Genomic DNA, 27,769 nt, shown 5'->3' on the forward strand with positions numbered 1-27,769 from the left:
AGCAATCGTAGAGAAATCTAGGGCATTTAGAACACGTTCCAGATGAACATAAAAAATTTGCTGATCTTCAAGAAGCCTTCTGAATATGGAAAGTGTTGACTTTCCCAGGCTGTACTCTGATCATCTGGCCCCAGGAAAACCTTTTAGTAAATGTCACAGTCCACATTTATATTCATTGGACACTTAGTGACTGATAACATGGTCTCCTTTTACTCTGATAGTGAAGACCCTGTGAGAACTGTTAGTTGAAACAGGAAAAGCTCACCTTTTTAAAAGGCGCCAGATTTAACAAAAGATTAAAATTTATGGTTAAATATACTATACAGATGGATAGAAGCAGATATTTGTTATCTTGGATGCTAGAAATAGTGAAATCAACAGCAACAATGAAGAAAGCAATATTTGGTGTAGGTGAAAGTTAGCATGGCAATTGCCCTAGATGAATAGGCTTTAATTATTACATTTTTACATGATGTGTAATACTTGTATCCAAGAGACAAATGTCTATCACTAATACCAAATCAACTACATTTCATTCTACCTTATTTTTAAGTTGGATAGATTCTTAAGAGGTAATTTAATCTGTCTCCTCACAGGTCAGAACATGAGGCTCTGATTTGGAAAGTGATTTGTCAAAGTTCATTCACTTGATAAGCTACTGACAGAGCCAAGACTAAAACTCTGACAGGTATCTGGAATTAAGAGGGCTCTTTATACTATAATTTACTTGTGCCTTATATACTATGATAAAGTCCTTATATTTCTGTAAATTGGGCAAGTAAATCTATATTTATTACATTTAAGATGCTAAAGTGTCATGGAGATGTAGCAGAAAGCTTTTACTACAGCAACTTAAAATACAGAATTAGGAAACTACATTTAGATTTAGCTATGCCAAAAAGTTTTAATCTGCATGTTAATATGCTGGTTAGATTTTGCCTGGCTACACTTCTACTCAACAGTTTTCCTTCATACCCTTCTTGATGGTGATAATTTGATGATTCTTCTATTTAGTAAACTATAATTATATAATTTTCACATAGAATTCAACTTTCTAATCTTGGACATTCAGCTGAAAAAGTTTGGAGTGGAGGAGCTTATTAAACATTTTAGACATTCTGATTTCCGCGTGACTCAGGTGGACAATGTGTATAGGAAACATGTTCTCCCTCAGGTGGACATATGGAGTTAGAAAGAGCTTTAGACGTGCAGTAAACTATTGATTATATTGTTATTCCTTGCCAGGAAACATTGCTTCAGATTCTATTTCTTTTTCTTCCAGAGACAGGGTTTCACTCTGTTGTCCAGGCTGGCGTACAGTGGTGCAGTCATAGCTCACTGCAGCCTCAAGCTCCTGGGCTCAAGTGATCCTTCTGCCTCAGCCTTCTGAGTAGCTAGGACCTCAGGCCCATACCACCATTCCTGGATAATTAATTTTTTTTTGTTTGTTTTGTAGAGTTAGGGTCTCACTATATTGCCCAGGCTGATCTTGAACTCCTGGCCTCAAGTGATCCTCCCACCTTAGCCTGCACTGGGATCATTTCTGCAGATTCCTAACAGCAAGTACTCACTGCATATTCCAGCACAGATTTTGTACTAAATAAGTGACTAGATCTGTGTTAATCAGTGACTTAGTGGGACCTCACTAGAACTAATACCTAATAGAAAATAACTAATTACAAGGATTTATTAACTTTGATGAGGCCAATAATAGGCTCTATTTATTGAGCTGCTGCTTAGTGAGTAGCAGATGCTTTCTTTGGCCCTTCACATACCTTATCTAATTTAGTCCTCACAACATTGATCCTTATTTTACAGATGAGGAACCTGAGGTTCAAAAAAATTAAATACTTGTCCAAGGTCTTTTAGCCTATAAGTAAGCAGTATTTGAGTCCTGATCTGCACTCAAAATACTCGTAAGTACTTCTTAAACACTTAGCAAAATTCAAAACAGATCCAGGTTGTTGCTCTGTATACTCTGTTTATTTGTATATTATTGAAGTCTTAGCATCCTCCTTACTGGAGTCTCTCAGTATGACTGGCAGCATAAAGTTTTGCTTTTCTGTTCTCAGAGTGCTAGCTTGTTTTCAGCCTTTGTTGGGAATAGAGAACTATCAAGAGTTCACGTGTAACTTAAGTACCCATAAGGGGAATATAAATTTATTTCTTAAAAAAAATTACCCCACTCTTGTGAAACTACTTGGAGGGCCAAAGTCGTTGACAGAATCACTTCTTAAAATCTATGTGTAACGCTCTGTTACCTGTGTGGGGATTTTCTGCATGTACTTTGAAACACTGGCTGGCTTCCTCAAGTCTACTGTGAGGTCACCTTATTCTGTATAGACTGTATTTCCAGGGAAAGAAATATTATTTTAACATAAGCTTACTTTTATTAAAATTAGGAAGACATAGCTCCTGATCTTCGGTGGAAGTGTCCCTCTAGATTGTATAAAACTGATTTGATTCTGGGAATGTACCCATGGTCTCAAGGTATGTTTTAGGCAAACACATTTCTAGTCAGTGAACATGGCCAGTTACTGAGCATGTGGTGTCCTAACAGTGGAATTGCAGAAATTTCAAGGTTTACACATTTGTTTTCTGTTCCTACCTTATGATTTCCATAATCCAAGATTTCTAGAAATGTGTATAGAGTTCTGACAAATGGTCATCACAATGGAATTGTGAGCATTGCGGTTTGCTTTATGGGAGCAAGATTTTAAGAAATTATTTTACCATGCTTGTTTATCCCGTGATTCTATCTAAAGGAAAGTTGTTGGGGAATTTTGAATATTGCTCTCATTCGTTTAAAGTTGAAATGAATTTACTAATTCTAATAAGAATGTGCTAGCCAAAGTATCTAGTTGCAGAAGAGAATTGGAAAATGGAAATATGTGACTCAAAGGATAAATAGAACTCGCAGTAGCTGGTCCTTAAGGAAGCTCTTTTGTCATATGAAGCCAATAAACCAGAATGGGTTTTCTTCCCCTGGTATAAACTTGTACTTCAGTTGGGCTGGAAGCGATCTTTGGGTTTTAATGGGCATGACCGGGTTTATCCTGCAGAGGTTTAGGGAGATGGGTGGCTTTTCTTTCTAGGCTAAGGCAAACAGAGTACTGGCTGCCAAACCATTTGAGGGCTTGTGTAAGTGCCAGGAAAAGTGCCATTCAAGTAGTGAAACAACAGAAGGTTGGAGTTTCTTTAGGAATACATGGGAAAAAAAAATAAAATGAATTCTTACTATCTGGATATGCTTTGTGAAAAATTGCTTTGGAAAACATTGTCTACTACTGCTTATATAATGGTATTTACCCTTTTGAGGATGCCTCATGGCTATCAGTGGCCTGTTTTTTTTCCATAGAATATCTGACTACCTCCATGAGAATAATTGATAAGTACCTTTAAAATTTCCTGCAATGCTCAAGTACAGTTGACCTTTGAACAATATGGGTTTGAACTGTGTGGGTCCATTTATAGATGGATTTTTTTTCAATCAAGTGTAGATCAGAAATACAGTATTTGCGGGGTGCAAGACCTGTATATACTGAGGTACTTTTCATATACCTGAGTTCCACAGGGCCAACTGCAGGACGTGAGTATGTATCAATTTTGGTATCTTTGGGGTTCTGGAACCAATCCCTCTCATGTATACCCAGGGATGACTGTACTTTGGATGGTTATTATTTCTCTCATATTACAGGGGCATAAACATAAGTGATGTTAGTTTGTTTAAGATTATTTAGTTGGTAAGTGACAGAGCTAGGATTGGAATCAAAGTAGGAGTTCTCTTAGTTACACCATGCTGCTTCCTTATGCAATAAATATTCACTGAGTATCTCAAAGAGCCAGTGTTCTGTGCAGTGTACTGCAGAAGCTACTGTATAACAGTTTCATCTTTCTCTAAGTATAATTTTAAGTCATCTCTTTGTTTAATTATGAAATTTTATAAACCCATTTAAAAAGTAAACTGAACAATTTAAAAACAGCAGAAGTGCTTCCTTTTTACTCATCTTTATGATTTTAAGAGTAATTATTTAGTTGCTAAGTTCATATATTCCTGTATTGTTCTAAAGCAAAGCAACCATGTAAAATGCAGTTGTTTTTTAAAGAAGGTACGGGAGACAAGAAATCTAGGAGAATGTTTCTTCAGTTGTGACTCATTTAACTTCAAGAGCCAGTCGAAATTCATAAATGTTCACATTTGTTCATTGGAATCCAGGGTACTTCAGTAAGTGTTTGGTAAAGTATTAGAGATTTGGTGGGTTTATTCAGTACCAGTTGTATTTCAAGAATTGAACTCCTCTAACTATGTTGAATACCTGGTTCACTTTACTTTCTAATCAGGAATTGGTTCACTTTGTGTCTGTGACTGTATCTGCACCATGGTTGCTAGATAAATGTAGGATAGCTCTTAACCTTTCACTCTACTGAGGTTAGCAAAACTATTACGTTAGGCCTGAGGAAGAAGCAGCATAGGAGAAATGTAAATATCCAAGCACTTTGAAGATAAATCAGTGGCTGACACAAGACCAGTAATAAACTCAAGACCCTTGGTTGTCTGAAATGGCAAAACAAATTATAACATCATTGTGTTTGCAAGCTCACATGCTTGTGCACGCATGCACATACAGAAGGTTAAAATGGTTTTAAATGCTGAGGTCTCTAATTCAGGTTCACTGAGTGGTCCAGTTGTCTAAATTAGTTCTGTCATACTGTCACGTTGTGATTATCGTCTAGAGCAGTGCTATCTAATAGAACAACTGTGATGATGGAAACGTTCTGTATTCTGCGCTGTCCAGAGTAGTAGCCACCAGCCCCGTATGGCTATTTAGCACTAGGAATATGATTAGTGAAACTGAGGAGAGCTGAAATTTAAAAATTATATTAATGTAACAGTTACATATGATTGGTGGCTACCATATATAGTGTGAAACAATTGTTTGTGACACTAAAGGATAGAATGATATTGGATTGATAGAACATATTGATTTTGGTTCAGTTTAAAGATGTCATTTCTGTTTGTTTGTTTTTGGAGACAGAGTCTTGCTCTGTCACCCAGGCTGGATTGCAGTGACACGATCTCGTCTCAGTGCAACCGCCGACTCCCAGGTTCAAGCAATTCTCCTGCCTCAGCCTCCTGAGTAGCTGGGACTACGGGTGCATGCCGCCATGCCTGGCTAATTTTTTGTATTTTAGTGGAGACTAGATTTCACCTGTTGTCCAGGCTGGTCTCGAACTTGAGAGCTCAGGCAATCTGCCTGCCTCGGAGTCCCAAAGTGCTGGGAGTACAGGCGTGAGCCACCATGCCCAGCCAGGATGCCATTTCTAATAGATGTTCCATTGAGCATTAGACTGTGAGGAATGCACGTCATTTGGGGTTTTTAAGAGAACCTTAGTGACTACTTGGTGGGAATAGAAAGACAGAGCCCAGGAATCAATTTGATAGGCACTCAGAATAAATGACCTCCTGATTGAGCTCATTTTGAGGTTATGGGATGTTTCTTGAGAAGAAAGGAAGCTTAACTTGAGTGCTTTCTGTTAATACTTGCCTCAGCATCTTCTAAGAATAGACAAGGTCTAAGTCTTAACTTTTCTTGGATAGCTTCTGTTTTGTTACTCCCACCAAAAAAAACGGTTTTTGATTCAAAGCACCAATCCATACAGTTGATTCCTTTAACACAGGAAGCTTGTGAGGTGGTCCATGTTTGTGGGCATTTTAAAAATCATTTATGGTAGCCGAATCAGATAAACCTTATATGGAAAGTTTTATCTGTGTTCGACAGTTTAACCAATATAAGTAAAGACTGCTCTGTTTCTACCTTGCTACCTTTCCCCTGCTTTTTCACTGTTCCTCTCACTCCAGATCATTTGTCCTGTCAGATGGAAATTCTGACTCAGCCGTTTTCTCTTTCCCAGTAAGTTACCCAGTTTCTCTGTGGTCGCTGATAATGATGTAGATGGTCTGTGATATTAAAGTAGTACTTCTGATGTGAGGACTTATATCATCTCAGCATTTTCAAAACCCACTTGCCTGCAATCTAGTGTATGTGCGGTTAGCTATAACATATCTATTTGCCAAACAAGTGGTTTGGGTTACTGGGGTTTTCATTTAACTTTGAGTTTAGGAGATTAGAAAAAATGTAACTCAGGAACATACTTTGATAAATTGCATGAGAATGAAATGTTGGGATTCAATCAGTAGTTTTACTTTTCAAAATGATTCTTCGCAGTGTGTTTATTGAAGTGTGCGTGTGTTGTTGGCACACAGTTAAAACTTATACTTATTACCGTTCTTGTAAAACTGTCGATGATGCCATTATATAATTTAGTGCTCCCTATTTTAAGTTGCCACATGATAACTGAATTTACTTGTACAGTTGATGCTAATAAAACATTTCTTTGCAGTGAAGAGCTGGTATAATTTCTCCATTCTGATAATGAAAACTGAACAACTTTTCCTATTTCTGTCCTTACATTGCTGCTCAGGAAGATTGTTGACAAATTTGGGACCACATGTGGGGTTTACTTTTGTTAATGTTGAGAGGAGCATTATGAAATGAATCAATAAAATTGCTACTACTACTGATTTTCTTCCTCGTAAATATTTCTTATATTTACTGTTTAGATGCTTATATTAGAATAAAAACATGTATCTCTCTATTATGAAATGTTTTGAAGAGGATTATCAGATTCTCCTTCAGGGAAGATGAATTGGAAAAAACAAGTGTTTAAAAAGGAAGATAAGCTACATTGTAATCCCATAGTATATTGTTAATGTTAGAATTTTGATTATCCTTTCTAGTACCTTCTAAATTTAAATTGAATAGTCAAGTGTTTCAGCTATAGTCAGGGTATATACTATAGGGAGGCATAAGATCAGCCCTAGCCTCAGCCTATAACATGGAGAATACATTTGGGACTTACCCTGTGCATTAACCCGTATGATATGCTACATAGATAGTTTTCCAACAAACGTCAGAATATCATTTGTTTCTACAAAACACCTACATATACTCTGGAGAATGTGAGTGCTTTGAGGCTGGAACTAGGAACCTAATCACCATAGGTTGGCAGATTTTGTCCTTTTGAAGACAGTTTTACTTCTGGTTATCGGAAAAATGGGTTGTGTTTTAAAGTAAAGGGGGTTTCCAGTGGCTGAAACATTTAAAAGGAGTCCAGATGATTGCTTGGACGAGATAAGGCTGAATTTGACAGCTATTAAAACCCTTCCTGATAATGTGTCTATAATTTTAATAAAGTGATAATTGGCATCTTTTTATGAACAGTGACTGAAATTTAGCAGCATTTGAGGAAACTAGGAAGCCTAGTCTGCCATTTAGGACCATTATTATTGGAAATATTTCCTTGGGATTACAGATTCTTGATACTCTTAACAGTTTGGTACTGTAACCAAGAAGGTGACTTTAGCAGGTCAGATATTTGGAAGAAATTTGCAGAGGATCCTGAGTTATACTATTCTGGTGTTTGTAAAACTTTTTGTGAAAAAGGCAGCATTCTCTCTGTAATGTTTATTGTAGGATAGTTAATCCTGAAAATGTGTTTCTGTTACTAGAATTTCTGAAGGTTTTTCTCCTTCTTCTTCTTTTTTGGATACAAACCTCGAGTTGTTTTTTTTTCTATTCACTTTATACTTAATTTATTAACACTTTTTAATTCTTGGAATGATTTGGCAGTTTGCAACTACAGGGGAGTTCTAAGGATGTGGGGCAGTTTTCTGAAACCAGTAATTTAGGAGACTAGCTCCAGATGGTGCAAATTCCTGCTAGCACCTTAGCACATACTGCTTTGTCTGCTTTAAATGCCACATATATCCTAAGCACCCCATTGCATTGTTTAGCTGAACAAATATATCCATATGTGTATACACATTTTTCTTGATTCTGAGCTCTATCTTAACAGTGCCAGTCATTTAACTGGGTGATCTTGGGAATATTACTACAAATCTCAGAGCCATCATTTCTTTGTAAGTTGAGTGATCTGTTTAATTGTGGCCCAAAGAAACCAAGAATTGACCACGTGCCTGAGTATATCACTTTTCTAGGTATTCTAGGATTCTATTAGGCAACATATCCTTTCGTTATAATAAATCTGAAATTCCAGGTGAAGGAATTTACTGTTGTTTGAGGTCGTGTTGATAGACATGTAGCTCCATAGCCTTGTTTCAGATAAGCTGGAGGATGTGGATGAGTCAATATGCTGGATGGATGTGGGTGGAAAAATCCAACATTTCATGTTATGTCCTGTGCACTAGCCATCATTGTTCTAAGGATCTATCTTTTTCACAAACATTTATTTGAAAATCACTATCCTGGGCACTGGGATAAATGTTGGAGATAAAATGATCCATAATATTTTTCTTGCTTTTCAGGATCTAGAAAGTATGCTGGGGAAACATGAGTAAAATTTTTTAATAGTATCATTAGTGCTACAGTACTCCTGTAAACTACATGCTATGAAAGTACTGAAAGAAAATAATAGATGAGTCTGCTGCATGTTTGTGAGTCAGCTACATAGGTGACATTTGAATGGGGTCTTGTAGGTTGGTTGTGAATTTTCTAGATGGTAGAGAGGTGGATGGGTGCTTTGGGCAGATAGAACGCAGTGATTCCCTCACCACCATCTGTGTAGTAATGGTGACTAAGCTTCTTGCCCATTTGCAGGGCTCTCCCATTCTCTGTGTTTCATTCTCACAACAATCAAGCAACCAAAAACAGAAACCAAAACCAATAACCATAAGAATCTCTAAACAGATGAAATATTGGTAAATATTGCTTGGTTCTTTAGTCATCTGTATAAGGTGTAGAATGAAAATCTTCGTCTTTCAGAAAGGAATTACAGAAATTCTGTGCGGACTTTGTGGACAGTTTAGTAGTGGGATTATTGTACTAAGGATAATAACTACAAGACAGTGAATCTGATTTAATTGTATTATGGATCTCTGTTTAGAAGGATCATCTAGCTCCCAGACAGGTGGAGTACCATGGCATATTGGAAAGAACAGGGCATTTAGAGACTTAATTAGAAAAGTAGCCCTGCCGTTGATTACTTTGGCTAGTAACAAAATAAATGAAGATGGAACACCTATGTAGATTATTTGCTTAACTTCAGCCAAAATTAGATGCCACTACCCTCCCACTGTCATACTGTAGTTAGATTTTGTTAATTTCAATGACATGAAAATTTTAGAACACTAGAAAATGGAGAAGGATCAAAAGTTTGTGTTACCCTTTGTTCTCTAGTAAACGAATTGCTCACGCATTGCTTAAGTGTTCTTTTGTTTTCAGCCTTGAGCCTGAAAGTGAGAAATTTTAGTTATCAGTGGTCAGCAACTCAGAGCTATGTTTGCTTTTATGGGGCTCATAATTGAGATATTTGAGTGAGCGTAAGAGAGTGTCTGCTGTCTACAGCCAAGCATCTCTAAGCTCCCTACCTGCCCTGCTGATGGGAGTGGAGGAGGGGTTGGTTTTGCTAATGGTATTGGTGGTAGTGATACTGATGTCATTCTGTTGATCTCTGTATAAACATTGCTGAGGCTGAGAATGTAGAGGATTTGTCATTAGGATAAGCTCTCTTCAGTTTCTCTGAATCCCATTTCTCTTTTACTCAGGTAATTTTATTAGAACTTTTAATAAAGAGAAGAAACTCTAACCGATTAGGGAGACATTTCTTTTGTAGGGCAGCATAAGAGTTTTACAAAATATGTTTATTATTTCAAAGTGTCATGAATATATCTTAGAGACATGAGTCTAAAATTTAGCAGTATCTTCTCCACCCAAGTGGGGAGAAACTTGTGGATGTTGAAAAGAGGGTTAGAGAGAGAGATGAGGGCAAGTGGTAGGTCCCAAAGAGAGATTTCCCTTGAAATTTTTCACTGTAGTCACTACCTAGGGTGTCCCGTAGGTCACTTAGGAAACACTGAAAGAATCGGAAGGATGGGGTGATGGGAAGAGGGTGAGAGATGAGAAGGTGCTTAATGGGTACAGTGTACAGTATTCAGGTGGTGATTACGGTAAAAGCCCGGACTTCACTACTAGACAGTATATCCACGTAACAAAGCTGCACTTGAACCCCTTACGTGTATACAATTAAGGAACTTTTTATTGCTGTTTTTTTCGGGTGTAAATATAGGCCGACTATGATTGCTAGAAGTCTATTTTTGGGAGATAGTGTGGCAAAGTAAACTAGGTCTCATTTTTATTTGCGTTTTGGGGGACCTGGAAACCACTTTCTGAATACATGTGCCATCTTTACTAAAAATTACTTTTATCCTTGATTTTAAAGAACTTAATGCACATTTATCTTATTTTAACTAGTATTTCATAATAACCCCTCCCCTTTTTTTCCCCTGATACTCTAAGCAGAAATATCTGGGGCCAGAAGAGGTGGATTTGATTTCCAGTTGATTTGTTTTATTTGTTGGGTAGTCTTGCTCAAGCCGTTTTATTTCTCTTGAGCCTTAGTTTCCTTGTAAATAAAATGGGGATGTTGATAAAGCCTTTATCCTCAGATGGTTAGGAGGAATACGTGTGAAAGTGCCTTGTAATCTGTGAAGTGCTGTATAAAAGTCAGTTGTGGCTGTCTGTTATTACCAAACTTTCACAAGACAAAATGTATCTCTTGAATATCTTTCTTGTTCATAGTAGATGTTTTCGTGTATGTAGAACAAAGGAAAGCAAGCATAATCCCTGCTTTCAAAGCAGAGTATGTAGTCCATTTGCTATTTGTAGCATTTACATAAAAAGAATAATTCACAAAATTCTACCATTCTATAAAAGGGAAAACAGACATAGGTGAAAGAAATAGCCTCTTGTTAATGTATTATTAATCCAGGCATTTTTATGTGGGTGGAAGCTTGTAAAGATGAGTCATGGCAATTGTAATTAGGATGTAGGGTAAAAGAACAAGGGAAGGGGAATGGCTTTTTTTCCCACTTCCTTTTTAGGTTATGTAGAATTAGTTGGGAAAGCACTGGGAATGTGCACATTTTTTGGATAATGTATGAAAGGAATGTATAGCCACTCATTGAATCAGAAATTTCTGGGTTTGGTTGAAATATGTACTCATTCTGCTTACTTGACTGAGGTGAAAAAAGGAGTTCTTGATAGCAGGAGCACTGTTCACTGTTTAGATTTAGTTAATCTTGTGCATAGCTTTTAAACTTTTGAGCAGAATTTGTTTAGCAAAATGTCCCCCACTAAGTTTTTTTCTCACTGGCGTTGCCAGTATAAATACAAGTTAAGTTCTTGATTCTTGTCCAAAATTTGAGACTGTGTTCATTAAGTGGAAGAGTAAACAAAATTTCTGCTGCCCTTAGGGGTATGTGTGTATGTGGGGGTTGTGGCAGGGGTTGGGAGGGGCGCTTCTGTTTGTCTCTGAGAAAAAGATAAGGGAATTCTAAAGACTTACCCCATCGCTTGTCAGTCTGAACCACCTCTTTGAAACAGACTTTCGAAAGATTATTTTGTTTCTGAGTGAGAAAGAGAAACTTGCTGTAAATGAGCTTTCTAAAATAACAGTCTTAAATATGTTTTATGAAAAATGCTCAGTTTACTTATTTCATTGTTGGTGAAAGCTGAGAAGATCTTAATCTGGTACTGTTAATGCCTAAGAAAAAAAAGTTAAAGACTATGTTAGGCCTCCAAATTTGTTGTCATTTGGGCCAGAATTTTAAGAGACATTCAAATCAATGTTGGTTTGTTTTTTTCTCTATTCCTTTAAAATGTTGAATTATTAAAGTATACAAATTTTGTCTCTATTTTTCTACTAATTGCCAATGGTAGGGCAGACAAGGGTGTTACCTGTAGAAGGAGAACGAGTAGTTCTGCATCGAAGTTTATGGAAAGCTCCTACAGTTATTGGTAGGGAATGGGGGAGTGGGCTGTGTCTGGAGCTGGAGGGGTGAAGTTGGCAAGCGGATGTACCTGAAAAAAGGTATGTGAGGAGAAGCAATAAAGTGAAAGCAAAAATGAGAGACTTAGGAAGCAAATGCAAAAAGAGAAAAAGAAAAACTATGAGAGGTCGAGTTTGGTTGGCGTGAGGTGGAGCGGGGTGGTGATCACCTGATTTTCCTTGGTACATTTCAGGTAAGTTGTATACCTGGAATGCCTAGAAAGGAACCAGTTCCTCATGAGGGTGCACCGGGGCTTTCCTATCACATCTCTTGCTGTAATTCCCTTTGGGGCTTCTGTGCTCCAGGCACACACAACTCCAGAATGGCCTGTGGATTTTCATCTTTTTGGCTTTGTCCATAATTGGCCTCTTTGCCAAGAATGTTTACCACTTCTGTCCATAGGAATTTTAACTTACCTTGAGATACATTTCGTGTTAATTACTTTAAGGTTTCTTGATACAAAGTTTCTGGATGCATTCTGTTTAAATCACCCCCACTTCTTACATCTACCCCCAATTCATAACAAGCATAACTGCTCCAGTGTTTATGACTTCAAAGAATTTTCTTTAGTACAACAAATTGTCTTTAGTACAGTGTTTATTAACTTACGTTATACTTGTTTTCCTCTCTGATATTTCACCTCATTGATGGCTTGGAGATGACTCATTCATCCTGAAATAGAGTTCAACACATGTTTATTGAGTAAATGAGTGTTTATTAGGTGCATACGATGCCATTCATGTATTTAGGGGGAGATCAACATCTCAATGAAAACCATTCTTTAAGGAAATGGATGGGGGGGTGTATATATGTACATATTTATGTATGTCAGCCAGTCGTCCTTTCCGTTTCTGAGACCTGCTTGGCCTATTGTGAATTAATTCACCGTATACTAATTTGTGTGTACAGGCATCCCTCATTTTATTGCACTTTCCTTTATTGCACTTTGGACAAACTGTGTTTTACAAATTGAAGGTGTGTAGCACGCATTTCTTAGTAATAATGTGTTTTTAAATTTAGGTATGTACATAACCTGTTTCGACTGAATTCCGTCGCACATTTAATAGACTTATCAATAGACTATTAATAGACTATAGTGTAAAAATAACTTTTATATGTTCTAGGAAACCAAACAATCATGTGATTCATTTTATTGTGATACTTGGTTTATTGCAGTGGTCTGGAACCAAACCTGCAATATCTCCAAGGTAGGCCTGTATTTAGATTAACATATCATTGAAACTCCTTTAATGAGAATGGGGATAGGGTTCTAGTTTTATGTAGTTTGTTTATTGCTAAAATTGTTTAAATGATATTCGACATATCTTATGTGTGTTATGCTGTCATAATAGCAGCGTTTAATTCTGTTTATGGCATTATTTTCTCCCTTTCTCCTACTCTTGATTGACTTTATGATCCAGCTTTTTTTTTTTTTTTTTTTAAACTTCTTTCGATTAATGAGCACACGTTGTGTGGAAGGTGCAGAGAGTACACCCACAAAGTCCCTGCCATGAAGAGCGTGCAGCTGGATAGGAAAGCAACTGTGTGCTCGAATTTCAGAGCAAAGTGCGTTTTTTTCTGTTGATGCTCTTCTAAGCAATGAGGCAGAGTTGCACGGCTTTTAATGTTCAAAAGAGACTTAACCACCATCCGTAACACTGGGAAAATGGGCAGAGGGGAGAGCCTGCAAGACACTTGAGATCTGGGTGGGAACAAAGGAGAACAGTTGTGTAGTTGACTCTGGCGGGAAGCTCATTTAGTAGCAGGCTGGGAGTAGTAGGAGCCATTGATAGGGTTGGCTTATGGCAAGAAGGTCAGCCTGAGTTCTGGATGAGTGAAAGTAAACATAGGGGGGAAAAGTTTGAGAAATGGGAAGGTGCCCACAGGGAAACGTGGGGAGACGAGTTTATGCCGTTTATCCTCAGTGGACTGTTTATACTGTTTACATCAAAGGTAGAGGAGGTTGGAAAAGGAGAAAAGTTGTCTTCAGGCTCTGAGCTTGGCCTGCCTGTGAAATAGTTTCTGTAATTCCCAATCTGGTTACCGATTTACAAAGTTGACTGGATATGTGATTGTTTTCCAGGTTGTACTAGAATACTGATGCAGGGAATACAGAGGCAAATCTTGAAAAAAAACTAGAGTGGGTTCAGAAGAAATTATATATTGGGCAAGTAATATTTCGGTATAAATGAGATTATATGTTTGGAAACTGCTAGTAAACTCTGAAGGGCTGAGTCAGTGCATTTGACAGTGCAGCTCTGTGTGTATGTGTTTGTGTACTTCCTCATAATCATTGAAAATCTTCTAGATCCTCTTGACTAGCTCAGGCCCTGCTCATATCTTTTGGGTACTAATTCAGCTTCTGCAGATGTAGGGACAAATCACAATAATAGAATATACTTTAGTCTTGCTGTTTAGATACTAAGAAATCATTATGAAGAGTCATCAAGGTAATCAGTAATTCGTAAATTTCTCACACCTATTATAATGCGTCAAGCCATATCTTCATGTTCATTGTTTAGCAATATGTGCTATTGACAACATGAAATTAAGTTAATTTAGTTCTATAACTTAAAATGTAATATTTAAGACATTTAAAAAGCACAGGAAATAGAGAAACCCATGAACCTACCACCTGCATCAGATGTTAATATTTTGCCTTATTGTGTGTCTTTTCTGTTTTTGCTTTTGAAGCAGTAGAATGGCTTGTGCAGCCAAGGCACTCATGCCCCTTTTCATCTCTCTGGAGAGAGAACTACTCTTTGGAGTTAAGTTTGTGTCAGTGCCATGTTATAAATTTTTTTTTTTTTTTTTTACCATAGGTATACCTATCCACAAACAGTATATTTTAATGTTTAATGTTCTGCTGCCTGAAGTTAAGAAATATTTTTAAAATTATTGTACTTCTTCACATGATTCTCTACATGGAAAAATGTAATAATTTCATAATTTTTAATTTTAGTTAGCATGGTGTTAGAAACATAGAAAATATATTTTTGGCATTAACGTTCTGACCTAATAACGTAAATTGAAGTGGCTTTTAAACTTTTTGTAATCTGTAGAATGATGTGTGTTTCACATTTTCACTAGTACCTATCATCTCTGTGTGTTTCTGTGATCTGTGTATATATAATACTGGAAAAGTTTCCCCAAACTAGTTTCCTGTACTGTGTGTGATTTATAATAGTCCCTTGGTATTTGTGGGGTGGGGTGTGGAGTTGGTTCCAAGACCTCACATGGATACTAAAAATCTATGGATGCTTCAGTCCCTGGTATAAAATGTGTTAGTATTTGCATATAATTCATACACATTCTACTGTATACTTTACATTGTCTCTAGATTACTTATAATATCTAATACAGTGTAAATGCTATGTAAATAGCTGTTATACACTCTTTTGTTTAGAGAACAATGATAAGAAAAAAAGTGTGTACATGTTCAGTACAGCCACATTTTTTTTTTTCCTGAGTATTTTTTATCCGTGGTTGATTGAAACCATGAATCCAAAACTCTGGGCTATGAGGGCCAGTTGTCTTCTGTTATTCTCTAGACCATTGACTTTTAAAATGCTTTTCTCAGGCTTAGTAAATTGATTTTTTGACCTAATAATAGGTTGCCACCCATAATTTGAAAATCATTAAGATTAATCTTAAAATTTGATCTAATCATAATCTAAAATTAAGACTGACTTTAATATATAAGCACAGGCGTTTCCAGTATATTAAAAGTGTTTTAAATGATAGGTCAGTGTATTAAAATAACATTCTTTACACAAGATTTGATTATATTTATTTTAGCTAATTCATTAATTTTTATAAATTAAGTCCATGTATGTCTTACCCATTTAAAAATCAGATATTAATTAATTGAAGTGTTTTAGAGAGTATATGCTGGTTAATGTAGAATATTTTCTTTCCGTCCATTCTGACCATGGTTTACCTGGAGGGAAGGAGGGCCGTCATTGTGTCAGGGAAGGGGAAAGAGCTCTTGAGCTCTTGCTGGCTTAGACTTTGACGCCAAGCCCTGTCACCAGTGAACTCTGTGCAGCCTTAGAAAATCCCTTCTTCCTTCTGGCTTTCAGTTTCCTCACTTATTAAATGAGGATGCTATCTAGCTCATCTTGAAAGTACTTTTATTCTGTGAAATATAAGGTAACTAGGACCTGGGCTTCAAGATACTAGAATTCGTTGAGAATATAGCTGATGAAAAAGAACAGGGCTTTCCGTTCGAATTACTGGTTTTGCTGTTACGTTTGAGTGAGGATTAAGCAGGTTGTATTCAGTTTAATGTAGTTCTTGGGCAAGAATTATTCCTCCGTTCAAAACCGTTTCAAAATAATCTTGACCTCCCCAAGATCTCCCTCCCTTGTTGTGGCATTATCCCTCAGTAGTGAAGGACACAATTATGTTGAGTGTATATGTGAATATACGTAAGTGCGAAGAACAGCAAAGGAATGTTCTTCATTCTGTTTCAGTTAAGTGTGCTCATAGGCAAATCCAAAGCTGCAGAAAAATGTCTCCCACTTTTCCTAAGCTCTAGGGACTGTTTCATGAGTCCTGCTCAATTGCAGTAATCTGAGGCTTTGGGGAGTTTCCTTTTTTTAAACAAAAACATGAATTACATGCTTGGAATAGAGTGAGAACATATCACTTAAACTACACGTTCTTAAAACAGCACTTTCCATGATGAATCCTTCATGTTTTGTCTGTTTGTATATTTACGAAGCAGGAGTTTAAATTGCAGCTGGGGGTAAACATGGACGTTCGAGACTTATTTCTTCCCGTTTTGCTTCTAAGAAGACAGGTCAGGAAATACCCGTGCCTGGATCTTCAGGTGGAGGCAGAGTTGGGGCGGATTCCTGGTTTCTTTCAGGCTTCCCATTTTCTTTTGGTTTGTAGATTATTTGGGGGCAGCCCAAAGTTTAGAGGGACCTAGAGACCTAGTTCCAACTTGTGTCCCTGGGGATTGACTCACTAAAGAATGTTTAAGAAATTAAGAATTTTTAAAGTAGAACTCTGCCCTACCTGAGGGACTAGTGAAAATATGTTTTTCCTTCAGAGACACCAGGGTGGACATAAATTGCTGGGAGAGGATCGTCTGAACCACAGAGAAGCGTAGGTTGGATTTCTTTTAACACCTCTAATTACGCAGTAACCCACTTCTCTCTCAGTAGCAATATGCAAAGCATGATTGATACTTCTGTTATTTCAGCAGCACTTACCCTCCTTTTATGGAAGTGGATTGGAATTTCTAGACCTCTGGAATCTGATTCTCTAAGTGTTCTCACCTCAGGCCAGGGGCCAAGGCTAACCAGTGTTTTGTGACACCCTGTGCTTGGCACTAAGCAGGATTTTTGTGACTAAAGACTGCATACTTAGCTAGTCACTATTTTATGCATTGAGAATTATAAAGTTTGTAATTCTGAAATATTAGAATTGATTTTTTTTTAAAGTAAAAGAAAAGTCCTTCCCTTTGTATGTTAAAGTATTACTAATGAGCCTTCCTGTCTCTTTTTCCTCCTTCATCTTCTGTAGTATGCCGAGATTTCGCTGTCCTGGAGGACCACACCCTGGCTCACAGCCTGCAGGAACAAGAGAGTGAGTAATACCTCTCATTTATGCTCCTTCAGTTTTCTTTTTTTAGTGGTAGCTTGAGGCTGGTTTCTTAGGGCTTAGGTAGGGAGAGAGCACAGTCACTTGGCGTCACCATCCATACATTCTGAAGGATTTCTTTAGGCAGTTGATGCCTGGGTGAGCAGTGAAGTTTTGGGCATGTTTCAGTAAGACAGGCTGCCAGGGATTAGTAGACTGCTGCATCTCTAGGAGGAAAAGAGGGGTTTGAACCTTTTTTCTTGCCTTTTGTTGTAGGAGGGACACAATGGTTGTAGATTTATCTGGGGTGCATGCGTAGAAGAATCTCTTCTTGCTCCTCGGATAGGGACCTGAACAGTTTTCCCAGGCAACCATGGTATAAATGAGATCACATTGTGGATTTTTCTGAATCTTTTTTTCCGTGTAGTGATGGAAAGTAAATCTAAGCTACGCATGTTATGTTAAAGTACATATTTGTGAATATATGATTTGTGAATTCACATATAAATACAAAATTAAAGTTTTGAAAAATGCAGTTAATAAATAGAGTGACAACATGTAGTAGTAGAAAGAGCATTAGCCCTGGCTTTAGAATATTCGTGTAGATGTCCTGGCACTGCCACTTTGTTGCCGTGTGACCAAAGGCAAATTATTTAATCTTTTTGATCCTCTTTTTACTTAATGGAAAAGTGGGGATATTAATTCCTTGCTGTCTATTATATATTGTTGTTGAGACAATAAAACGAAGTGCTGGATGCAGAGCTATTGCTGTGGTAAAGCTCTTAAGATTATTATGGCATTTATTACTAACAAACTAAGACATTATTAATTCCTGTCCTCAATCTTTTTGTTCCAGTTGAGCATCATTTGGCATCAAACGTTCAGCGGAACCGTTTGGTCCAGCATGATCTCCAGGTGGCCAAGCAGCTCCAAGAGGAAGATCTGAAAGCACAGGCCCAGCTCCAGAAGCGCTACAAAGACCTGTGAGGATTTGGGAGGTGGGAGGGGTAGTGTCAAGACTGGTTTTCTCTGTGGAGCTAGCAAACAGGGCAGGGGAAAAGGAGCCTACTTCTGTTCCTCTGATTCCTTTTACTGTTAGATTACAGTCTTACAGTGGATATCTAACAGTTTTTTTGATTTGAAAATATTTTGTTGTTGTTGGAACACTTGACCAGGTTTAAGGACATGTGGATGATGGTGTAAATTCTAACATTTTTTTAGCTGTATGACTTTGGGCCAGTTAGTCAACTTCGCTGAATTTATTTTCCAATTTATTTTCCTTCCCCATAACATGGGGAAAATAATCTCTGTCCCCTCTGTCGCGTAGTTTCTATGGGGAGTCCAGTGAAATAGTGGACATCAAAGAACTTTGTGGGTTGTGTTGGTTCCTTTACTGTGTTCTAGCTGTGTTTGCTGCTCTTACTTTCCTTGCTTTTCAGTACATGACAGAATGTTCTGAAAAGCTCTGAAGTGTAGACTCAGTTATCTTCATAACTTCAGTGTGTGACAAAAGTTCTCTCTAGTAGCCTCCTTTAACAGACAGATAAACGGAAGTGATTATTTCTCAGGTTTCTTGTGGCACGGTGACTTTTATACTGTTTCAGTGTTATAAAGCTCCCAGGATATATTTCTTGTTTGAGAGTGGCTCTTACCTCCTAAATCTTTAATGTGGGTAGATTCAACCACAGATACTGTGTTGAGGAGGAAGGGGTAAAGGAAAAATGGAAGGAACCCCTTAATTTAGTTTAGTGTCATATTCAGGTAAAAAGGGAAAGCCAGTCATTTTTGCTAACTTATAGGAAGGGTTTGCCCTTCTGTTTATTATTTGTAGAGAGGACTTTATTAATCATTTTCTTAAGCTTCCTTGCTTTGTAAATAAACACTTTTATTGATTCGTGCTAAATCTGGCACCATGAAAGGAGACCAGAGATATGAATAAGACAGCCGTTACCTTTAAGGGCCTCAGGAAAACACCTTGAGCATTATCTATCTAGAGATACATGCATGAGTCACAGATCATTGAAATGTAAATTTCATGCCTATTTAGAGAGAAGAGACTGGGAAAAGCTTCACAAGACAGATGATATGTTTAATCTGAAACTTGAAGGTTAATTATAAGTTTATAGTGATGGGGAAATCCATTCTAGCCAGAAGGAGCAGCATGCATAAGGGCAGGAGGTAAAAGGACTTGGAATCTCTTGTTAACTGCAAGAAGTTCAGTATTGCTGGAGTGGAGACTGCATTTACGGGCAGAAGTAGGAAGTGAGGCCAGAAAAGTAGTCAAAAGCTGGATCATAAAGGTCACGATAAGTTATGTTAAAGATTTCAGGTTTTGTAGAGTTTAAATTATAAGGAATGGAGAACCGTTGAAGTAGTTTTAGATTTCCATTTTGGAATCTTATTCTGGAGAGTAGGTGGGTAAAGGCTTGGAGTGGGCAAGATTTGAAGGCAGCTATTGTGAGCAATGGTAAAATTAAGAGATGATGAGGCTTGAATGAAGACAGTGGTGGTAGTGGTGGTAGTGAAGGTCATGGTAATGGAGATAAAAGAGGAAGAGAGATACTTGAGATGTTACGAGGCTCAGTGTCACAGGTTAAGGTGAGAGCCAAAGCTAGAATGTCCTAGAGTTCTAAATTCATTGCCCTTTACGTTATTCACTATTTTCTGTTAGAAAGGCCAGTTCTGAGGTTGATGCAGATGTTTAAAATCCTGAATTAGGTTAATAACAGTATAATGAGCTTATTCAGAAATTATTAAGACAAACCACTCAAATATAAATCAGGAGTAGAGAGTAATATTTTATAGGTCGTAAATGAGAGAAGAACCAGGTATTATATTTCTGCCTGAGACTTCAAGGTTTTAGAATTGTTCCTGGATGAAATAAGTAAGCTGGAAGGGAAGACTTTCAGTTCACTCCCTGCAATTTGGAGAGCTGGACATCTCAGGAAGGATGAAATGCTGCCGTTCTCATTGAACTGGAACCATTTATTCAGTCTGGATACAGGGGCTACTGTCCCAGGTCAGGATTGTTGCTTGCTTACTGCTGCTTTCTCCGTTGCGCTTTCCCAGGAGTCTGTATAATTAGCTGACTGAACCAGAGCTGGTACTTCTTGGAAATACGGTTTGAAATCATTAAGCTCAGATGAAACTTCACTTACTTATTTTCTGTACCAGAAGGTACATCTTCTGTGTCACTTGTGACCTTTAACACTTCATTTGGGTTTGCCTTCTCTGCGGTGCTTCTCCTTTCTTCCCACTTACTATCACATCCAATGTGGTTGTTAGTCACTTAATTCTATATAGATTTTACATTAATTTGGGAGTTTTAGGTAGATGCTTGAATGAAGAGCGATAGAGGCCTTTGAAAACTAAGTCCATGATTTTGTGTATGATTCTTAATTATTATAATGAGTGAATAAAGAGAAATATAGGAATTGCTCTGAGTAGATTTTCATTTATTTTCATTTCTTTGGTTTCAATAGATAAGAATAGTATATTAGACTTACAATGTGAAGTTACTAAGTGTAAACTTTTAAAGCTTATAAAATGGCATGACAGAATGATTTGTGGTTATTAGTGGTAGAGGCAGGACCGAGAACAGGCCCCAGTGGGGTGAAGTGATACGGTGGTATAGAAGAGGCATGGAGTTTTCCATTGTTGGGTGTGATGATGAGATTCCAGTTCTACCACATATTTTTGTTGTGATCTTGAGAAAATGATTTAACTTCCCTGGGCCTTAGTTTTCTCATCTGTAAATGTGACTGTGTGAGCCTCTTTGCATCTTTATCTTGAAGATAAAGTGAGAAAGATAATGTACTTCTCATATAGTGACTATTCAATAAATTGTATTTATTATTTTTAGGAAATACATTATTTTTTATTTTCCTTATTCATGTTTTCACCTTTGCTTTTTAGTGAACAACAAGACTGTGAAATTGCTCAGGAAATTCAGGAGAAGCTGGCTATTGAGGCAGAGAGACGACGCATTCAGGAGAAGAAGGATGAGGTATAACTTAGTTACTGCCCCTCTCCCTCATGGAGAAAGGGGTGCCCAGCTTTAGAGCAAAAACTTTCTGTAGTCACGGGCTCAATGAAGGTTGCTGAATGGGAAGCAGAATGCCTCTTATTTGGGCTGCATTTTCCTCTGTGGACCATGGTTTATACCCTCTTGACTATGTAAGTGGTAAAAGTCTTGAGAGATAATGGATAATTTCACATATGATGTGAGTTAATTTCCTATGACTGCTGTTACAGATTACTCCTGCAAACTTGGCTTAACAAATGTACTGTCTTAGAGTTCTGGAGGCTAGAAGTCTAAAATCTGAAGTGTTGGCAGGGTCACACTACCTCTTGGGAAGGATCCTTCCTTGCCTCTTCCTAGGTCCTGACTCCTGGCAATCTTTGGCATTCCTTGGCTTGTATCTGCATCACTTCATCACTCTGTTGTCACATGGCTTTCTTCTCTGTCTGTATCTTTATGTCTTCCTGTCTTCTTAGAAGGACATCAGTCATTGGATTGAGGACCCACCCTAATTCAGTATGACATCAGCTAAACTAATTACATCTGCAAAGACTGTTTCCAAATAAGGTCACATATTGAGGTTTGGGTAGAAATGAATTTGGAGACGGCACACTGTTCAGCTTACTACAAGGCGTCTGCCCCTGGGTGGTTCTTGCAGCATTAGAGAGAGCCAACTTTTGAGTGGAGCCTGTGCAGGGTGCAGGGAGTAGTCCTTGGGAGAGGCCAGGAGCAGGCATTGCTCTCATTCTCTCTCTTTTTCTTAAAGGTTTCACTTTCCTGTGATCCATTGGTTAAAAAGACTAATCAGTTTGATTCTCTCTATATATTTAAGTCGTATTGTTTAAAGGCTGAAAATGACTAAAATTACTAATAGTGTTTGGTTTGTGAGAAGACTTGAATTTACCATTAGCTATTATTTCCATTTGTGTTATATTTTCAGCACTTCTTTTTTTTTTTTTTGAGATGGTGTTTTGCTCTATCACCCATGGTGGAGTGCAGTGGTGTGATCTTACTGCAGTCTCCGCCTCCCAGGCTTAAGTGGTGCTCTCGCCTCTTGAGTAGCTGGGACTACAGGCACACGCCCCCACACTTGGCTAATATTTTTAAATTATTTTTTTGTAGAGACGAGGTCTCACTATATTGCCCAGGCTGGTTTCAAACTCCTAAGGTCAAGCTATCTTCTTGCCTCAGCCTCCCAAAGCCCTGGAATTACTGGCATGAGCCACTGTGCCCAGCTTAGTTTCAGCACTTCTTATGAACAATTTATTTCATTTTACATCATTTCTGTGCTACCTGCTTTCATACCTGTTATGCCGTACTTGGTCACTGTCTTGATTTATAATAAAGAAAAAAATGATTTATTATTTTTAATAGTTGGATGACAATATAGTTTGTTATGCACCCAGAAACATTTTTGAGGGTTATAAGCATGGTGTTGTAATTACATAAACTGAAACTGTACTGGGCAAACTGGCATTTATGATCATCCTGTTAAATAGATATGGTCAGGGTCATCAGTAAACAGCCTACATACACTGCTACTCCTACTGAGCCACTCTTGTTCCTGGGAGACTTCTTGTTCAATGCCAGATGAATGTGAGACACCTGGTATGAGTGTAGTGAGTTGTTTCTTAGAGAAACAAATCATGATCGCATGATAATCAGAACTGCAAGTAAAATTAGGGATTATTTTTGATACTTCCTGTAATACACAGGAGGCTTTCTTAGTATTTAATGTGTTGCCTCTTTATAGTCAAGACTTTGCTTTGGGGATGACACTGGGAACTAAAAGAAGTGATTATATTTTGTAGACAGGAACGCTTCTATTTAAAAAGTACCAGAGTAATGAAGTTGGCTTCTTATAAATGCTACTGCTGTCCTGTGGGGTTTTTTTTCTCTATTTAGGGAAAAACAGGATAGAAAGAGAAAATAAAACACTTTATTTAAATTATGTAGAATCTAAACAGTAATCACAGTAAGTAGTCTCTTGGTAATACTATATAAAGTCAGCAGTTCAGTGATTAACTCCAGTTTCAAGATGTAGAAATTAAGTATTAAAGAAGTAAGTGACTGATTCCAAGTTATAAAATGCCAGAGAAATGTCTGTACAATTCAGGTCTCCTGACTGCTGCTGACTTAGATGTACTGTGGCATACATGAAACATGTGGACTTTGGAGTTACACTCACCTGGGTTTGGATTTTAGCTCATTAACTGTTTAGCTGTGTGATTTTCAGCATCGCACCTAACCACGCAGAACCTCAGGTTCCGAAATGGGTTGACTCACGGTAGTTGTGCATACCCTAAAGGGCTGTTGTGAGGTAAATGAGTTGAGGTACTTGGAGCACCTGGTGCATGTTAAATTTATAATTGCCCTTTCCTTGATTCTGTTATAGAGAGAGATGTGCTGCATAGGGCGGAATTCAGCAGGCTTCAGTGTGTTTCAGTATGGTGCGATTTGAGAGGTCCTCAAGCATTCACACACTTGTCTTTACAGGTCTCCCACTAGCTTGCCCTCAGAAGAGTGGAAAAGTTAAATGAGAAATCCGGTTGTGTAGGTGTGTTGACTAGACAAGCCTGTATAAACTTCATTCAGACTTTTTGACTTTTTAACTCATAGCTCAGATGAGAAGATGGCTACTGTGCCGAGGTGGTCTTTTATGATAGAAAATTGTGACTCTCAGCTGACTAGTATGTTGTCAATATTAAATGAAGAAAATTTGCATGAGTTAAGTTTGTCATTGTGAGATATATGAAAATGCTTGTTTATTTTAGTCTGTTGGTAACAGGGTGCCTGAAAGGGAGAGGAAACTAATACTGAGACAGTAGTGCTAATTCTTCTGGCCAATTTTTGAAAAAGAATTGCTTGTTACTCATGAACTCTCTTAGTTCCTTTTTTTCTTTTTTTTTTTTTTTTTTAAGATGGAGTCTTGCTCTGTCTCCAGCCTGGAGTACAGTGGTGCAATCTCCGCTCACTGCAACCTCTGCCTCCCGGGTTCAAGCGATTCCCGTGCCTCAGCCTCCCGAGTAGCTGGGACTATAGGCGCCTGCCACCATGTCTGGCTAATGTTTTGTATTTCAGTAGAGATGGGGTTTCATCATGTTGGCCAGGATGGTCTCGATCTCCTGACCTTGTAATTCACCCACCTCAGCCTCCCAAAGTGCTGGGATTACAGGTACAAGCCACTGCACCCGGCCTCCTTTTTTTTTCTTCCCTTTTCCCCTCAATGCTCTTCTGCTTCCCCGTAGAGTCTACTCGGTTAATAAGGATTTATTCAGCAGCAGGGCTGTGGAAAATCTCTCTCTGGGTTTCCACCCAAACCTCTTTTAGAGATTTTTGGGGTCAGTTTTCCTGGGTAGTTACCACCCCATAAAATACCAGATGTAGAGACTGAGAACCTTTTTCTCTTGGAACAGAGATTTTTTTTTTTTTTTCTTTAAATTTTTTCTGAACAACACTGTGTGTAAGAGGTAGTAGAGTTATACAACCTTGCATGTGTAAATTAGCATTTCTAGCTTTGTCATAGTATAATTTTATTGTGTTTGTTAACAAAGCACAGATATAAGGAAAGTGGCATTTCCATGCAGGAGACTGATGTGGAAAAGTTAAAAAAAAAAATTTTTTTTTTTTTTTTTTTGCTATTTGTAGCTTTCCTCACCTTCCTCACCTTCCCTCCCCTCCCATCACCTTCCCTCCCCTCATTCCTCTTCTTCACTTTCTTGCTCTTTCACTCTGTCTTGCTCTTCTGTCTCTGTTTGTTTATTTTTAGCTCTTTTACATAGTTTCTCGAGTATAGTAGTTCTCTCTAGGCTTCGTATTGGAAGGAGCTTGTTGACTTTGGGTATACTGGACCCTGTGAATTAGTGGTTAACAAAAATGGGTTAAGGTTAATCAGTTAATTTAACTTAGTTATTCTTAAATAAAACTCTAAAAGTGTGTGTGTACCTATGTGCATGACTAGATGTGTGTGTGTGTGTGTGCGTGTGCATTTAAACTTAGGTTTAAAATATATGTGAATTTGCAGCTATTTTAGGGAAAAACTTTTTTTCACCTTAAATAAATATTAGCATGGCCAAACATGTCATGAAAAGTTTGTGGCACTAGTTTAACTATTTGAAGCCCTTTATAGCATAAACTGCTCAGGGTAAGCCTAGTAACCAATTCACATTAAAAAATGAATCTAGTATGAACCGTGGTACTTACACATAGCACTCTTAGATTAGAATTTCATGTTCTAAAAGAATATTTACACATTATTTGGTAGTATTTAGAGGCTAGATGAAACAACAATACCGTTTAGCTATTAAAATTTTTCCTGTGTTGTAAGTATTGTAAAAATAAATTTATATATATGTATATATGACTAGAAACGGAGATGGGAGAGAGATGGGAGGCTTCTTGTTGAGGTCTTCCTCTCTTATTATTATACTGATGTTTTTACATCCATAGAATTGATATTTTCCTGTTTTATCAAACAACCCTTTTGGATTTATACCTGCCTTGACATCCCTACCGAGTTAGATGTTAATTGCTAGTTAATAAAGAAGTTTAGCAATTAAATGGAATGATTTTCTTTTTTTTCTTTCTGACAGTCATTTGATAGTCACATTTTTAAATCACCTTTGATTGTTTTTAAATTCCAGATTTCCTCTTTTTGAAATGCACTGCCATTGGAGGATAGAGGTGAAACGTTGAGAAGTAACCCTCTATCCCTTATATATGTATATGATATAACCTTCTATCCCTTATGTGTTTATATGATATAACCCTCTATCCCTTATATATTTATATGGTATAACCCTCTATCCGTTATATATTTATATGATATAACTGTCTATCCCTTATATATTTATATGATATAACTCTCCCTTATATATATATATGATATAACTCTATCCCTTATATATTTATGTGATATAACCTTCTATCCCTTATATATGTATATGATAAAACCCTCTATCCATTATATATTTATATGTTATAACTCTCTATCCCTTATATATTTATATGATATAAATCATATACAAGTTGAGCATCCAAAAATCCAAAATCTAAAATGTTCCAATGAACATTTTCTTTGAACATCATGTCTGTGCTTCAGAAAGTTTCAGATTTTGGAGCATTTCAGATTTTGGATTTTTGGATTAGGGATGCTCAACCTGTAAATGGCAAAAATACCCCAAGGAACCCAACACCATGTTTCAGTTACTTGTCATCTACTTGGGAAAGATGTGTGGGGATCCTCTGGGTGCCACTGCACCTTGTTTATATTAATGCTTCTCTTAAAGCCATGTTTTCACATCTTACATTATGCTAATTGTTTTACCGTAAGATAATGCTCATAGCACTATTCTTTAAAGCTAAAGCGTTTGGCACAGGGCACATGTCTGGTCTACTGAAGGGAATCACTACATCTGTGTTTTCATTAAAATTACCTTTCTCTAGTATTCTAGAGATCCTTAACTGTTTCCTTCCTTATGGTTATAGTTTCAAATTTTCCAGAGTTAGCTGAGCTTGGGTAACAGAAGGGAGAGGTGAGATACAATGGTAAACTCCCATTTCAATTAATGTGTTTATTAGGAAGTCTTCTATCGAACAGGGTTATTTTTACATATCAGCCCAGAAGTCTATCTCATTAATTAAAATATAACTAAAAATGACTTTAAAAGAGCCTAAGAGTTCATTTAGATTTGTTTTCCCAAGTTATGTAGAACATTAATTATCTGAATTTTTTAAAAATGTGAACAGAAGCTTCTGTCATACATTTGGAAAATTACAGGTTACTGGAAGATAACGGGTGTTTTTTTTTTTTCTTTTAAAGTCTTAAAATTTGCTAATATGCATCTTGAAGAGTTAGATATGCTGCATGCTTTCTATTGAAAGTTGTGGGGTTTTTTTGGATAAAGTTTTGGGGCCAGTGTTCTCAGGAACAGGCTTGGAAAGTGCTGTTCTAGACTGCCCATTAACAGGAAGGAAGCTGAGGACCAAGGAGATTGTTTATATCAAAGGTGACTAAGCTGGTTAGCTACATCCAAGTACTGTGACTGATAATTGCCATCTTCAGCTTGTTGCAGGGGGATTTACTTTATATTGAAATTATCTAATGAAACTCATTGCATAGTAATGTTGGAAAGTAGGGAGGAGAGCGGACTTGTGCTAAACCTCAGCTATAGTATAGTGGCAGTTTTCCATTGAATTTTTGTCCTTTCTTTCCTCAAGCCTAGCAGACCTTTTCTTTCAAAAAAGAG

The 27,769-nt window shown here is 37.4% G+C and overlaps 1 protein-coding gene across 2 annotated transcripts in view; it reads left to right on the plus strand.

The window, feature by feature from the left end:
• Positions 1-27,769, plus strand: part of CCDC50 (coiled-coil domain containing 50) — a 63,081-nt gene that overhangs the window by 11,824 nt on the left and 23,488 nt on the right. For both annotated transcript variants that reach the window (XM_008009531.3, XM_008009532.3), the window contains exons 2-4: positions 17,444-17,506; positions 18,357-18,483; positions 21,416-21,506. In XM_008009531.3, the coding sequence (XP_008007722.2) occupies positions 17,444-17,506; positions 18,357-18,483; positions 21,416-21,506 (281 nt within the window). The remainder of the gene's footprint in view (positions 1-17,443; positions 17,507-18,356; positions 18,484-21,415; positions 21,507-27,769) is intronic.

Source organism: Chlorocebus sabaeus, chromosome 15 (assembly GCF_047675955.1).
Source record: "Chlorocebus sabaeus isolate Y175 chromosome 15, mChlSab1.0.hap1, whole genome shotgun sequence".
NCBI classification, from domain to species: Eukaryota; Metazoa; Chordata; class Mammalia; order Primates; family Cercopithecidae; genus Chlorocebus; species Chlorocebus sabaeus.